Raw genomic sequence first — 16,792 nt, 5'->3', positions numbered from 1 at the left:
TGACCTCAGTGTCCGGGCTGAATGACGGGGGTGGAGACGCTCCTTCAGGTATACAGGACTGAGGCTGTGTAGTGGTTAGAGTGTTGGACTAGGACCTGGGAGACCAGGGTTCAAATCCTGACTCGGCCATGAAGCTCACTGGGTGACCTTGGAAGCCAGTCACTGCTTCTCAGCCTAACCTATCTCACAGGGTTGCTGTGGGGATTAAAGGAGATGGGGGAGAACTGTGAAGCTGCTTGGGGGGGAAATGGTGGGATAGAAATGAAATAAATAAATAAAAATAAATAGGTCCCCTGATGCAGTTGTGTTCCTGGGAGAGAGTAGAGCTTCCCGCTCTGTTCCCTCTCCCCATCCCATCCCTGCATTCTAGTGGGGTTGGATCCCATCCAATTCTACAACTCTCTCTCTCTCTACCGTATTTTTTGCTCCATAAAATGCATTTTTTTCTTCCTAAAAAGTAAGGGGAAATGTCTGTGCGTCTTATGGAGTGAATGCGTGGTCCCTGGAGGCGAATTGCCCAGGGGCGAAAAGCAGATCATGCTTTTTTTTTTTAAAGAAAGAGGGAAGTGGGTGTTGAAACAAAGCCGCTGATTGGCAAGCGATCGGGAGGGAGATAAGGGATGCTAGCAATAGAGGAGGCTGCCTGGGAGTGGGGAGGTAAAGACAGCAAACTTGCAAAGGGGGGAAACAGGAAGACTAAAGCAATAAGGAGAGAAATTAGAAGAAAAAGAGGAGCAAAAAAACTGCTCCAGCTAAGGAAAAGACACTAAGGCAAACAAGAGGGAAGGGAGTGTTGAAAGGAAGCAGCTGATCGGCAAGCGACTGGGAGGGAGATAAGGGACGCTAGAGATAAAGGAGGCTGCCTAGGAGGGGGGAGGTAAAAGCCCATGGATCCTCAGGATTTTTGCATTGGGTCACCCCAAATTCAACATCAGATCACATTGCATGTCCATGGCTACAGCCTGCACCAAAAAAACACACACGCATCCACTGTTTCGTGGGTGCAAAATGGTGCAAAAACATGGTTACAAAGCACAGATCCACATGGCTCCTCAGGATTTTTGCATTGGGCTACCCCAAACTCACCGTCAAATTACGTCTGTGGCCACAGCATGAACCACAAAAATCATACATCCACTGTTTCATTCAGAATATTTGCTTGTTTGTTTTCCTCCACTAAAAACTAGGTGCTTCTTATTGTCAGGTGTGTCTTATGGAGCGAAAAATACGGCATATATAAACACAGAGTGGCGTACCAGTCTCATTTCTGGCAGCAGATCCACTTTTGGCCTCTTCTTGTGTTCCACAGAAAGCTTGTAGTTGATCTGGGGCAGCTCCAGGTAACCCAAACCTAAACCGACCTGTGGGAGAACAGGAGAAGGAAGGAGAAAAGGGAAAATGGGTGTTAGCAGGGAGAAGGGAGCAATCAAAAGCCCACCTGGCAAGCCTTTTCCTGCTCCGGGGTCTCTTCTGCCCCATACAGTGGTACCTTTCAAGACGAATGCCTCACAAGACGAAAAACGCGCAAGACAAAAGAGTTTTCCATTTTTTTAGTCGTTCCACAAGACGAATTTCCCTATGGGCTTGCTTCGCAAGACAAAGCGTCTTGCGAGTTCTTGCGAGTTTGTTTCCTTTTTCTTAAAGCCGCTAAGCCGTTAATAGCCGCTAAGCCGTTAATAGCCGCTAAGCCGTTAATAGCCGCTAAGCCGTTAATAGCTGCTAAGCCGCTAATAGCCGTGCTTCGCAAGACGAAAAAACCGCAAGACGAAGAGACTTGCGGAACGGATTAATTTTGTCTTGCGAGACACCACTGTACTTTTAAAGCAGCGTCATACCGCTTTATATAGCCCGGGCTTCCCGCAAAGGATCCTGGGAACTGTAGTTTGTTATGGGTGTTGAGAGCTGTTATAAGTGTTTGGGTGTGACCAGCCTAGAATTGATTTAAATCAAATCGATTTAAATCACTAGTCAGTACGACTTTATTTAAATCATTTTTTCTTTACAGAAAGACTCATTCTTGCTGGTATAATCTTAATATTTACAACCACATGAAGGCTTCATTTCTGGAATAGTAAATTTTCAGAGTAGTTTTTACAGTCATATCAAAAATTACTGATTTGGTTATACGGTGGTACCTCAGGATGCGAATGGGATCTGTTCCGGAGCCCTGTTCACATCCTGAACAGAACATAAGACGCAACGGTGCGTCTGTGGGTCGCGTTTTGCCCCTTCTGCGCATGACATCATTTTGAGCGTCTGCGCATGCGCGAGCGGCGAAACTCGGAAGTAACACGCTCCATTACTTCTGGGTTGCCATGGAGCGCAACCCAAAAGCGCTCAACCTGAAGCACATTCAACCCGAGGTATGTCTGTACTATTAGAAATACAGAGACAGATAACTATGAAATTATTGTCAGGTTTTTAATAAGTTAACTGTTTATATTTGGACAACTTTTCTGCTGTATTTTACTGGAAGGAGAAAAATAATCATTTGAGCGTTTTATTTAACTAAAACAATAACATTATAGCGTATGTATCCATGTTTGCTAACTGATGCGGTTAAACAATTTAAAATAAAAAACTGAGAGAAAGCAGAGGCTTTCCTCCTGGGCATAGTTGACCAATCGGTGTTAAAGAAGGATAGAACTTTCTTTATGTACGCTACAGCAGCAGCAATAATTCTTATAGCAAAACATTGGAAGACAGAAGATCTACCCACCGTGGAAGACTGGCAGACGCAACTAATTGATTACATGGAGATGGCGGAGATGACTGGCAGAATTCGAGACCAAGGAGAAGAGCAAGTGGAAGAAGATTGGGGGAAATTTAAAATCTATTTGCAGAAACATTGTAAAATTTTTGAATGTTGAGGACATTGAAATGAACTGTGAGGGTTCTAGCAACAAGATAAAATTTAAGATTAAACTAACAATAGATAAACTAAGGGCTATGAATTTGCTGAATCAACTTTTAAAAGGGATACAAGAACGGGGGATGTGAGGAAGTCAGGAAAATATGTGAATTTAAGATATAAAATCAAGAAAGAAGGAATTTTTGTGTTTTTTCTATATGTGCTTTTTCTTTTTTACTATTAGTTTTTTAATGTATGCATTTTTGTAATTTTGTGTTTAATGTTTGTGTTGTTGTACTTTGTAATATGTATGTGGTGTTTTTATATTTCTCTTGTCTTTGTCTTTGTATTTTTCCTTTTATATTGTGCATTGTTAAAACTTAATAAAAAATTTCATAAAAAATAAAATAAAAATAAAAAACTGAGACTGAGCTTTAGCACACGTGAAAAACTGAAAAAAAATCTTTATTTCCTGATGAATAGCCTTTGGAGTCTGGACCATAATGTAACTTAAATAGAAAACTATATTTACAAAGATTTTTCCTCCAAAAGCATTTTATTTTAAAAATCTAAATGAAAAATAAAATCCATTTTAAATAAAACAAAAATCTGAAAAAAATCATTGATTTTTATCCACCCTGGGTGTGACAGGTGTCTGCACCAACTCACCTTGTAGAGTTTAGGTCTGGGAGGCTTGAAGTCATCTGGGACGTTGGGCTTGATCTCATCCGGCTGCCCCCCCAGGACCTCCCAAAACTCGGGCGCCTCCTGCGTCTGACTGACGGTCAGGATCTCTGCCTTCCCCTTCCTCTCGTTCTTATTGATCTTCTCTGCGAAAAGCCTAAGAGGGGGGAGAAGAACGGAGCGGAAGACTGATTCAGGGAAAGACAAAAAGGAGCTCAGAGGAACAGATTTGCATTGTAACAAGGGTTCAGCTCCAATTAGTGTTCGGTTTCTCATTTACTTAATACATTTCCACCCCTTCCCTCCCAAAAGAGTCCAGGGTGTCGAACGGCGAAGCAGCAAAACAATACATCTGAACCACCGAATGCTTCAAAACACCTGGAATCAAAATTTAAAAACAGATTCTTATTCGCACAGGTAATAATAACCTCAAGGTGGCCAGGATATAAAAATGGCAAATAACCAGTTTCCAGGAAGCACAATTCATGGCAAGCAAATCAGGAGTGAAAATCCATGTATTATTTGTCTATGGAGCCCTTAAACAACTTGGGGGCAGTTTGCATGCGAGATGACATTAACCCCTGACATGCCCACTTGACCGCTGGCACGGTTGCAGCTGCTGCACAATATCTATTTGTATGAAATCAATCTTATATGCGCTCTTTGTGGGGCTACCTTTGAAGGTGACCTGGAAACTGCAACTAATTCAGAACGCGGCAGCTAGACTGGTGACTGGGAGCGGCTGCCAAGACCACATAATACCGGTTTTGAAAGACCTACATTGGTTCCCAGTACATTTCCAAGCACAATTCAAAGTGTTGGTGCTGACCTTTAAAGCCCTAAATGGCCTCAGCGCAGTATATCTGAAGGAGCGTCTCCACCTCCATTGTTCAGCTCGGATACTGAGGTCCAGCTCCAAGGGCCTTCTGGCAGTTCCCTCACTGTGAGAAGTTACAGGGAACCAGGCAGAGGGCCTTCTTGCTAGTGGCGGCCACCCTGTGGAATGCCCTCCCATCAGATGTCAAGGAAATAAACAACTCTGACTTTTAGAAGGCATCTGAAGGCAGCCCTGTTTAGGAAAGTTTTTAATGTTTCATGTTTTGTCGTATTTTTAATATTCTCTTGGAAGCTGCCCAGAGTGGCTGGGGAAACCCATCCAGATGGGTGGTGTATAAGTAATAAATTTATTTTTTATTTTTATTACAGTGTGGCAGCATCTACACTTTAGAACTCCCTGCCTATTGATATCCGGCAGGCATCTTCACTGTACACATTTTGGCACCTGCTAAAAACCCTTTTTTAAAGGCAAGTCTAGCCAGATGTCTGGAATGCTGGTATGTGTTTTAATTTGTTTTTAGTTTACTGCTGGTTTTAATTTCTTGAATGTTTTAAAGTGTTGTTACTCATTTTGATTGATTTTTTTTGTTTTCATTTGCAAACTGCCTCGAGGGTTTTTGTCGCTACGAAGAAACGGTGCACAAATTTTAGGAAATAAAGTATAAATGAAATAAACAAAAAATGATAATGGCATCGGCAGTTCAAATAAAGTTTACCACAGACACTAAGAGAGTTTGTGTACTGGTCCCGTAAACGCTTCCGCTGCGCCATCAGCAACGGCTCTCTTTGCAGAGCATTAATTAAGTCCAGTGCAGAGATTCTTGTTGCAGTACAAGCTTCAAAGTCTCAGCAGCAAAGAAATAACGACACAGGGAAGCCTGTCTTTCCAAAGACAGGTTTATTGCAGAAAGATAACAGAAACACCTCCGGAGGTTTCGGACATTTTTGCTTCACACCCCACGCCATGCAGAGAAAACAAACACTCTTTATATACTGAGCAACTTAACAACTTAACGAGCTTGACTACTTAAAGTTACATGACATTGCTAACTTGCCAGCGTCTTAGGTTTCACACCCTAACAGACACCACCCAAAGGCCCAAAGCTACTGACATCAACCACAACCCTCTCCTTGCTTGGGGAATTACCTGGCTTTGGTGGTGCCACTCAGAGTGGCCTGGCTCCCCCTCCAGATGTAGATCTCGAGGCCGTGGTCCAACAGGAAGACGAACCTTGAAAAAAAAAGTCCCAGGAAAGAGGCAAGTTGGAGATAAAGACAAGGTCAGAGTCTTTTTACACACAACAGCGGCTGCAAGAGTACTCGTGGCCAAAAATTGAAGAGCAAGGAAACTCCCTCAATGTCAGAGTGGCAAATCAAATTTTGCGAATATATTGAACTAGCCAAGATGACAGCATCAATTAGAGTGCAATCAAAGCAAGAATTAAGAAAGGAATGGAAGCGTGTTGAAGAATACATTACAAAATATTACTTCAGTGGAAATCTTTGGATAAGTACTGAGTGAGTTCATTAATGCAATGATTCTGGAATAGAGGACTGATTAATGTGATGAATAAATGCGAACACAATGATAAGAGTTTTAACGTAGCGAGAAGGACGTCTTGCACGTGGGTGAGGAAAGTCACATGGGTATTTGGGTAAATGGTGAATAGGGTATAGGGTTAGATGTGGGGAATCCATATATTTAATATAACATATGTTATGTACAGTGCTGAAATTGTACGGTAACTAACGTGTAATATGAATTTAATAAATAAATAAAGGATTAAAAAAGAAAAAGACGGAAGGGGGCCTTTTCCCCAAATAGCTAGAAGCTGCTGCAGACTTCACTCAAAATCAGTGATGGGGCTTTCCTCTAACCCCCCAGGATTTATGGAACTACAACTCCCAGAATCCTCCAAGCCAGTGGTTCCCAACCTTTTTTTGGCCATGCCCCCCCTAATCATCTCTAAAATCCTGATGCCTCCCTGCCTCCAATGACATATAATTCTTACTATTCAAAAAGTGAACTCCTATTCACGTGGAGGAAGCCTAAAAGGCCATTCACTGTTAATAACTCATTCTCGAATTGCCCCCCACTAAAAATCAAATTGCCCCCCTGTGGGGGGGGAGTGCCCCACGTTGGGAACCATGGCTCCAACCCTTAGAGTTTAAGAAAAAGGCTTCTAATAAATCATATCCCCCCCACTGCAGGATTTCAGAACACATTCCTTCCAGGAAATAAAATGAAACAGTTATCAATTAGTGCAGGAGGCACTACATACGTCATGTATCGTTAGCATCTGTCTGTCTCAAGAGACAATGGAGTCTGCCACTGGGGGGTGAAGTCAAATCACTGCATTAGCAGCATCAAAGTGACCTCCCTGGGGCGCAAACAGTGCCAGATTTATGTATCAGCTAAACAAGCTACAGCTTAGGGCCCCACTCTCTTGGGGGAACCAAAAAAAATTAAAGGGAAAAAACAACTGGATGTAATTTCCAAAATATAAGATAAAAAGCAAATAAAATAAAACCTACAAACAGCAAGAGTGTTTTGTGTTGTGTAGGCTCCTATTTGTTATGTGCAAATGGCTTTAGATACCTATTGGGTCCATAAATTACCATACAGCATATATTTAACACAAAAAACAGTGACAATTTGTTGCTGACAAAGGACAGCTGGACATAGAAAGGGGCCCATTAGCGTCAGTAGCTTAGGGTCTAAATCTGGCCCTGGGCGCAAGCCTGGCCAGTGTGCATGGAGGTCCTGGGCTGCTCAGACGACAAGATCCCCCCTCTCGGCCTCCCTGATGGGGTCCAAAGGAAAGCAGAGCAAAATGTTTGGCACCAGCTTGGCTGCAGGACTTGCCGGAAGGAGGCGAACAGGACGCCATCCAACTGTCCTAGGGACTCCAGATTCATCTAGGGTTTATTCCCGGGTCTTTTCTTCTCCCGAAGATATCCCACAAGGCAGTGGGAGTTCAGGATCAGAGTTTTCCTTCTCCCAGGTGGGTGAGCCCCATCGGCCCCTCACTTCCCTCTACAGCACATGAAGAAACTCCTTCTTGGCCATTGGACCCCCTCTTGGTCTCATCTGCTCAATCCACCAGCGTCTATCTTCACATGCAGAGGAGGTCTCTAACTCACTGAGAGTTTGAGACCCATCGGCTACCCTCACCTGGCTTAGCCGGCCAGTCGAAGCCATTCCCAGGGTGTGGCTGCTGTCACATGCTGACAGCTTCTAGGAGCCACAGGTGGGAACTGAAAATCATCTCACACTTTCCATATTTCTGATGCTGCTGTTGAGAGATGCCCTTCCACATTATCACAAGATGTGGGTGAAATAAAGTCTTCCCGGGTGGCGTAAAAGGTCTGTGGTCCCTCTTTGCCTTGCAGGAGCCAGCTATATTGTGCTATTTCCCCATCTGAGAGTGCAACAGTCCTAACATCCCTAAGCCAAGCAGGGATTGTCTAAATTTTCCATCTCTGAACTCCAGATTGCTGTGCGACAATCAATAAAGAACAAACCAATTCCTTGCATTTAATATTATGGTTTACTCCCTCAAATATGGATAGCAAACACTAATGCAGAGTTAAAGTTCTCTCATTCTTTAAAAGAAATTATTGGTGGACCTTAGAAAATAATTCCTTAGCCCAATCCATGGATGCCTTTGCAAGTACAACTCCACCAATGTAATGAATTGATTGAGGACTTCCTATGAGACAGATGACCTAGAATGTCAACTCAGCTATACATAATATTTTAGGGATTCGTTTCCCCCAAAATTGCTGATTTTAGAGGATCCCGTTTCCAAAAGAGAATCCCCCTAAATATTTACCGAGGGTCCAGTGATGCTGCCTTCAGAGGTACCGGTTCCAACTTTATGTTCTTCTTTCCATAAACGCGGTAAAGCCTACATTGAAATCGGGGGGCGAAAATGTTAGATGACAGGGGGGAACTTAAATCCACCAATGGGTCTGTTGGCCAAAGGTCTTGGAAGTTTTGCAATTCATGAAGATTTCCCCTACTTCCTTAAAATAAGAGAACATTCAAAACGGCCGGCACGGAAGAGGAAATGGATTGACACTAGATAAAGAGAGGCTGTACCAGGACTAAAAAACTTGGCGGTTTGGAGCCCTCTGTCATATAATTTTTACACTAGAAATATCTAGGCAGAGAAGACTGGTTTATCAGGGCACTGCGCCACCAAGGGGAATTGCAAGCTAAACAGTTTTCCCCAAATTCAAAACAATCTCAAAGTCACAAATCTTTCCTGCACCCCACATTATTTATTATCCTGCTGTCAGAACTTGAGACATTCCTGCCAATCTCCTGTTCTCTGGCCAAATCAGTTTTTTGTACTGCTGAATCAACCCCAATCCAAAATTACTGCTATGGCCCAATGTTCCCTTCCATCTGCCTCTAGGCAGAATAATCAAATGAAAAATTAGAAATTTACTAGTGTTAGCCCCCCCACAATTAAGAAACAAGAGGGGAACAAGGAGAACAGCCAGGAGTCATAAGTAGGAGCATCTTCCAAAAAAATAAATAAATCTGGATCCCCTAAATTACAAGTGAGTCTTTGGAGAGGCAGCGGATTGAGGCCCATTCAGAAGGGACAACCTTTGACCTGAAAGTTGCACCCAGTAATCCCAAATGCTCTGGGGCTAGCAGAAAAAGAAAAGGACTCTGTATGGGCTCAGAAGCACCCTTTCTTCACACAAAAGCAAAATACAGTGGTGCCCTGCAAGACGAATGCCTCGCAAGACGGAAAACTCACTAGACGAAAGAGTTTTCCGTTTTGGAGGTGCTTCGCAAAACGAATTTCCTATGCGCTTGCTTCGCATGACGACAATGTCTTGCGAGTTCCTGCTGGTTTTTTCCCCTCCCCCCTCCTTTTTCTAAGCCGCTAAGCCGCTTATCAGCTGATCCGATCAGCAGATTAAAAGCCGCTAAAAGCCGCTAAAAGCCGCTAATAGGCTAATCCTTCAATGGGCTTGCTTCGCAAGACAAAAAAACCGCTAGACGAAGAGAATCACAGAACGGATTCTTTTCGTCTTGCGAGGCACCACTGTAAGATTTGGGTGTTGTGCCTTGGATAGAAATTTTTTAAAAAGAAGAAGTATCAAAAGGGGACCATTATCATCATTTCTTACCTGGTGACATAGTGTGTGTCTTCCACTGTATAAAAGCCACTGGCCGTCCCACCTTCAATGTAGGAGATCTCGTGATCAAAGACCTGCCAACAGCCACGAAAGTTATTTTTTTAACATTTGGATGAGATACCAAAAGAAGATGAAAAACTATTTCTGTATGAGACAATGGTGGCCAGAGTTTTGATAGCTCAAGGATGGAAACATCAAGATCTGCCGACTATTGAGGAATTACACAAAACAAATGAAATACCGTGAAAATCCTTGAAACGAGAAGTAATCGATTAGAAATATTATCTTATAGAAATAAACTAAATAATAAAAATCAAAAAGTTTAAGGGAAAAATTAGAAAAACCTAGAACTGAACAAAGCCTTAACGGGATGCCGGCTACAAACCTCGTTTCACTGAACCATTCAGTTTCCTCAGAAAGAAATAGAGAAATCATAAACCTTAAATGACCAAATTCAAAGAAAGGGGATAAAACTCCCAAAAATTCTGAAGTATTATAATCCTAGCTCGACCTAGGTGAAGCAAAGCGCAGTAATAAAGGATTGAGGACTCAAAGGTACAGTTTCTAAAACTGAGTTTACAAAAAAGGTTTGAAAACCTAAATGGCAAATTTTAGACACAGCCCAACTTGAAGAAAGCCAAGCACAGTAATAAAGAGGACTCAGCTGTGATTTTTTTGTATTGAGGAATGGCAAACAAAGATGGTAGAGTACACAGAATTAGCCAGGCTGATGGGACGAATTCGTGAGCGGGATGACCAGACGTTCCAAAAAGACTGGAAGAAATTTATAACTTACCTTGAGAAACACTGATAACATATAAGAACACTGGCAGGCTTGAGATAAACCTTAAAACTTATAATTGTTGGAGCATTCTATATGAGATTATAGAAAGAACTGTGCATAGATAATAATAATAATAAATTTTATTTATATCCCGCCCCCCCCAGCCGAAGCTGGGCTCAGGGCGGCTAACAGCAATCAAATATGAACAGTATGCTGATATAAATCAATGTGTAAATATTATAGTGTGGAAACAAGAAAACCAGAAGAGGGGTAGAGGGAAGTGGTCATTCTGAGAGTTTTAGGCTACTAATATTGTAAGAATGCATAAACATGCCGTATTTTTCGCTCTATAAGACGCACCAGACCATAAGACGTACCTAGTTTTTGGAGGAGGAAAACAAGAAAAAAAATATTCTGAATCCCAGAAGCCAGAACAGCAAGAGGGATCTCTGCGCAGTGAAAGCAGCAATCCCTCTTGCTGTTCTGGCTTCTGGGATAGCTGCGCAGCCTGCATTCACTCCATAAGATGCACACACATTCCCCCTTACTTTTTAGGAGGGAAAAAGTGAGTCTTATAGAGCAAAAAATACGGTAAATGAAAATCAATAAAAACAATTGCCCAAAAAAATAAAAAAAAACCGTCCGAAAGGGGAAAGATAGATATAGCCAGCAACCTGCAGAGGAAGGAGCTTACCTGGCTGAACTCGTCGCTCTCGTCTCCCATCTCCTCCCGGATGCTGCGGCATTCGGCGCCCAGATAGTTGCGCAGGTTGACCGCATGGATGGCAGAGCAGGCTTTCTTGTCAAGCGTGGCTTCCTGGCCAATCCAGTAGTAGATCTCCCAGTTCAATGAGCCGTTATCGTCTAGGAAAGTCTGGGGAGAAGCGATGTTTGCAGCTGGACCAACGGGCAAGCTTGGAAAGGAACCCTCCCTGCCCTCAAGGTCGCTTTGGGTTAGGGACCTGCGTATGGTGGCATCAAACCAGGACCAGTTCAACTTTTGTCTACTCCTGTGGCAAGGGCAGGGCATCCATGGACCTCCAGATGTTGTCAGACTCAAACTCCCACCAGCCCCAGCCAGCAAGGCCAAAGGTATGGGATTATGGGAGCTGTATGTTTCCGAGCACAATTCAAAGTGTTGGTGCTGACCTCGGCCCAGTATACCTGAAGGAGCGTCTCCACCTCCATCGTTCAACCTGGACCCTGAAGTCCAGCTCCGAGGGCCTTCTGGCGGTTCCATCACTGTGAGAAGTGAGCTTACAGGGAACCAGGCAGAGGGTCTTCTCGGTGGTGGTGCCTGCCCTGTGGAACGCCCTCCCATCAGATGTCAAGGAAATAAACAACTATCTGACTTTTAGAAGACATCTGAAGGCAGCCCTGTTCAGGGAAGTTTTTAATGACTGATGTTTTAACATATTTTTAATCTTTGGTTGGAAGCCGCCCAGAGTGGCTGGGGAAACCCAGCCAGATCGGTGGGGTAGAAATAACAAATTGTTATATATTATTATTATTATGTAGTCCTGACAACATCTGAAAGGTCACAGGTTCCTTATCCTTGGGAGATCATGGCCACCTTCACAATACACGCTTAAAACACTAGAATGCCACTTTAAACAGCCATTGCTTCCCCCAGTGAATTCTGGGAGCTATAGTTAAGTGTGCTGAGAGTCGTTAAGAGACTCCTATTATGAGGGCACCCCCTAACAACTCTCAGCCCCCTTAGCAAACTACAGTTCCCAGGTTTAGGGGAACCCGTGACAGTTTAAGGCTCAGGACTGCAATACCTCAAGGTCCGCCTCTTTCCCCTATGAACAGACCTGGACCCTACGATCATCTTCCGAGGACTGGAGGGCAGCAACATGAGAAAAGGGCCTTTTCTGTGGTGCCTCCTTGTTTGTGGAACGCTATTCCCCGGGAGAGTTCGGCTGGCCCCTTTGTTACTTATCTTGAGGTGCCATGCAAAAATATTCTTCTTCTCCCACACTAATTAAACAATCTATAGCCTTTTAAACTCTGTTGGGGTGTTATTGTTTATTACTTTGTTAAACATTTTTGTGTTTTCATATTGCAAACCGCCCTGTGATCTTTGGATGGAGGGCAGCATAGAAATCTAATTAATAATAATAATAGTAATAATAATAGTAACGAAAGAAGAATGGCAATACGCTGAAATGGTGAAGTTGACTGGAAGAATCAGAGATAAGGACAACAGAGACTTTAAAAAAGAATGGGAATTGTTTATCATGTATTTACAGAAGCATTGTAAAGAAGTCGACTCACTAGCAGGGTTTGAGTAAACACAATTAAGAAAATGAGTATAAACGGTTAAAAGGTAATAACTGGGCAAATAACAAAACGTAAGATGTAATTTGGATATTTGGTATGCTATAAAGATAAGAAGAATATAACAATATTTAACTATAAAATTATAAAATTAAGGTAGAGCAAAATAGGAGAAGCAAATATTTAAAGAATCAGAAGAGGAAGTTGGGGGAAGTCAGGGGAGGGCGGTGGGGAGACTGGGGTTTATATATTCCTTTTGTGATAATGTTTTTTGTGTTAAATATAAAATTGCAAAAATAAAATAAAATAAAATAAAATAAAATATAATAATAATAATAATAATAGTAAGGTGGCATCCTAGTGCATCCTAGTTTGGTGTGTGAGGCCCATGAAGCGACGGACAAGCAAGTCTCCCACCTCACAGGGGTGGTTGTGAGGATAAAAACAAGATGTCTGCCCCCCTCACCTTCAGGACAATGTAGCAGTCGGCCTCGTAGAACTTCCCGTGAAAGGTCTCGTCCACCATTGTGGGCACAAAGTTCTCAATCTGCCAGACGGTGACGCCAGGGAGCTGTCCCACGTCCTCCGTAAAGAACTCAGAGTAGTTGAGCTGAGGCTTCTCCAAACTCTGATCCCAGCGGCGGGTTTTCAGGTCCGTGTACTTTGGGTCTCCGTTCTCCTAGCGCAGAAAGAAGAGGGAGGGAGGGAGGGAGGGAGAGAGTTAGTAAAGGATCCTAACGGCAATAAGAACAAAGAATAAGGGATCCTGGTAGATGAAAAGAAGGGGAAACTAGCGTGCGTTCAGACATGGGGATTATTGCATTGCATTTTCCTGATTATAATGCGACTGCTTCTTTAACCGGATTCTAACATTTCTTTGACAATGCAATACCTGTTGCTTTCTGGGATGGTGGCTTTTTGTATATTGCCGTCCCGTGCTGAACTTGTTTTTTTAAAAAATAGTTTTTATTAAGATTTTACATTTTTTAACATCAAAGTATCATAACATATCAGGGACGCAGGTGGCGCTGTGGGTTAAACCACAGAGCCTAGGACTTGCCGATCAGAAGGTCGGCGGTTCGAATCCCTGTGACGGGGTGAGCTCCTGTTCCTCAGTCCCTGCTCCTGCCAGCCTAGCAGTTCGAAAACACGTCAAAGTGCAAGTAGATAAACAGGTACCGCTCCAGTGGGAAGGTAAACGGCGTTTCCGTGCGCTGCTCTGGATCGCCAGAAGCGGCTTAGTCATGCTGGCCACATGACCCCGAAGCTGTACGCCAGCTCTCTCGGCCAATAAAGCGAGATGAGCGCCGCAACCCAAGACTCGGCCATGACTGGACCGAATGGTCAGGGGTCCCTTTACCTTTACTATCATAACATATAACAAAAATACCATCCCCTCCTCTCCACGACTTCCCTCAGTTTCCTCTTCTGGTTTTTTGGCATATTATCTCCTCCAGCTTATTTGTTATTTGTTATTCTTTATTTTTTTAAAAAAATAGTTATAATTCTTCTCTTTTCATTTTAACATCAACATTCTATTTCCTACATTTGTTTTGTTAATTGCAAGTGTTTAATCCAGGCATTGGCAAACTCGGCCCTCCAGATGTTTTGGGACTACAACTCCCATCATCCCTAGCTAGCAGGACCAGCGGTCAGGGATGATGGGAATTGTAGTCTCAAATCATCTGGAGGGCTGAGTTCGCCTAAGCTTGGTTTAATCAAACCCTGCAAGTGAGTCCATTTCTTTACATTGATTCTGTAAATATGACATGAATGGTTCCCCAGTCTTTCTTAAAATCTCTATTGTACTTATCTTCCCGTGCTGAACTTTAAACGGCCATTACAGCCTCTTGTGGAAGTGAGTTCCCCAGATTAACCCAGAAGTTCTTTATTTTATCTGTTCTGAATTTCCCAACGTTCAGCTTCACTGGATGCCCAAAACTTCTTGCGTTAAGAGAGAGAGGAAGAAAATATTTCCTTTCTCCACGCCATGCAAACACCTCTTCCTTGCCTTTTCTCTAAGCTAAAGAGTCCCAAGCGCTGCAACCTTGGAGTCACCCTCCATCGCTGAGTGTGTTCCTACCTCCATCTTCTTGTTCTTCTCTTGCGCCACGTCCGACATCCCCTTCAGCACCTGCTTTGCCTGATCATCCTGTGACGAGTCTTTGCGTCTCCGCAGGCGCATCTTTCGTGCCATGGGGTCCTTTGGGCTGCTCCCTAGGAATAGAAAGGGGTGGGGAGAAACAAATAATTTTAGGGGATGGAAGATAGCTTTGAAGCTCCCACAAGCATCGCTTATACACGCAGTTTCTGCTCTCCAAACACGATGTGTTCTCAGGAGATGGTTTATCAGGTGAGCGTTCACAAAACAAGTCAATGATTCCCACTAATTCCTATGGGGAAATGTCTAATGTGTTCCTGGTCACAGAATTTTGGCCACAAAATGGTGGAAAAAAACCAGGGAGAATTCTCTGAAACACTGCAGAAGGCAAACAAGGAAGGGAAAAGATACTCTCTTCTTCATTCAGTCTGTCCCCTTTTCTCCCCCCTTCTGCTCCCCCCCATGGTTTCCAGTGGACCAACATGACACAAAAAAATAAAGATTGTTTAAGGCTGCTTATTTCTCTACAGTACTCACACACAGGTCTGGCTATTTGGATCTCTTAATCTGAGGAGCGTATAAGTGCGGTCTGGGTACTGATCTCTCGTGTTTGGATAAGTGAATTTTTGAATGACAAGTGTTTGGATAGTGCACGTGTGGATAGATATTCAACACTCAACTTACACAGGAGTTATAACCCGGGGTAGTGCATAGAGCCAAAATCGTGTATAGTCAAAACACACATTCTCTGCACCTCTGAACACTCTCCCAGGTGAGTGCAATAGTGGGTGGGAGGGATTACTGACTCCCCACACCCATGGATGCCCCCCCCTTTAAAGTTCAGCACTTTTTTCTGACAAGCATGTAAAGCCGAATTTGCACAACTTGAATGTGCCTAAGTTGTGAGTTGGAAACAAGAAGAAATTCCGACGAAAGAAGAATGGCAGACGAAATTAATGGACTATGCAGAATTGGACAAAATGACAGGAAGGATTTGAAACCTGCGGGACCAGAGATTTATAGAAGATTGGAAGAAGTATATGAATTATTTTGTAGGAGGTGAGGACACCGAAGTCACCCCCCCCAAAGCAGGCTCAAAGCTTCTCAAAGCTTTTCAAAATCATTTTCTCAGCAGCTAAGCATCAGAAACATTTTGCTCTGCTGTAACAAAGGTCGCTTCTCAGGCTATAGTTGACCTTGCCAAACAGTTTCACTTGCAACTTTCTCTCTGGGAACCATGCCAAAGCAAAAGAATGAAACAACGGGAACACTCTGAAAACCCCTTGGCTTCTCACCCCCCCCTTTCCTGGGAATAGTCCCAAGACAGCTTTCTGTTCATGCTCAGAGGAACTCATGGGGCAGGACTCCTGGGAAAAGGAGGAGAAAAGAGGGAGGGAACTGGAATGGGTACAGTGGTGCCTCGCAAGACGAAATTAATCCGTTCCGCGAGTATCTTCGTCTAGCGGTTTTTTCGTCTTGCGAAGCAACCCTATTAGCGGCTTAGCGGATTAGTGCTATTAGCGGTTTAGCGGCTATTAAAGGCTTAGCAGCTTAGCTGCTAAAAGGCTATTAAAGGCTTAGCGGCTTGGAAAAAGGGGGGGGGAGCGGAAAAAAAATCTCAAGATTCGCAAGACATTTTCGTCTTGCGAAGCAAGCCCATAGGGAAATTCGTCCTGCGAAGTGCATTGAAAAATGGAAAACCCTTTTGTCTAGCGGGTTTTCCATCTTGCGAGGCATTCGTCTTGCGGGGCACCACTGCATATAAACTCTGTGCACATGACTGTGAACTCATGCATGCTTTTTGCGAACTATCACTCTTGCTCCTTCTACCAGTTCATGGATGGTAGAAATAAAAGCCTTTTCTCCGAAACTATTCCTTGAGTGTCTGTTGACTCCCACTTAACCCTAACCCTTTCCCGGGCGCAATATTTTTCCCACCCGAGGGCAAAGCCTCATAAGGCTACAATTTGAAGAGCAACTGTAATCAACAAATGACGCTAGTAGGACTACAAGAAGTTTTGTAATGAGAAATATACGAAGTGTTACAAAGTAGAAAAAGAGATATTGGTTATGAGTTTGAAATGTAACA

At 43.3% G+C, this 16,792-nt stretch overlaps 1 protein-coding gene across 1 annotated transcript in view; it reads right to left on the bottom strand.

The window, feature by feature from the left end:
• The window catches only part of FLII (FLII actin remodeling protein), a 56,208-nt gene that overhangs the window by 14,865 nt on the left and 24,551 nt on the right, over positions 1 to 16,792 (bottom strand). Inside the window, exons 12-19 of the mRNA XM_081169383.1 lie at positions 14,686 to 14,819; positions 13,069 to 13,281; positions 11,014 to 11,193; positions 9,527 to 9,609; positions 8,209 to 8,283; positions 5,520 to 5,603; positions 3,521 to 3,692; positions 1,257 to 1,361 (exon numbers count right to left, since the gene is read on the bottom strand). Coding sequence (XP_081025509.1) covers positions 1,257 to 1,361; positions 3,521 to 3,692; positions 5,520 to 5,603; positions 8,209 to 8,283; positions 9,527 to 9,609; positions 11,014 to 11,193; positions 13,069 to 13,281; positions 14,686 to 14,819 — 1,046 coding nt within the window. The remainder of the gene's footprint in view (positions 1 to 1,256; positions 1,362 to 3,520; positions 3,693 to 5,519; positions 5,604 to 8,208; positions 8,284 to 9,526; positions 9,610 to 11,013; positions 11,194 to 13,068; positions 13,282 to 14,685; positions 14,820 to 16,792) is intronic.

The sequence above is a fragment of the Podarcis bocagei genome, assembly GCF_964188305.1.
Source record: "Podarcis bocagei genome assembly, chromosome: 14".
In the NCBI taxonomy this organism is placed as follows: domain Eukaryota; kingdom Metazoa; phylum Chordata; class Lepidosauria; order Squamata; family Lacertidae; genus Podarcis; species Podarcis bocagei.
This window is presented reverse-complemented; position numbering and strand designations above follow the sequence as displayed.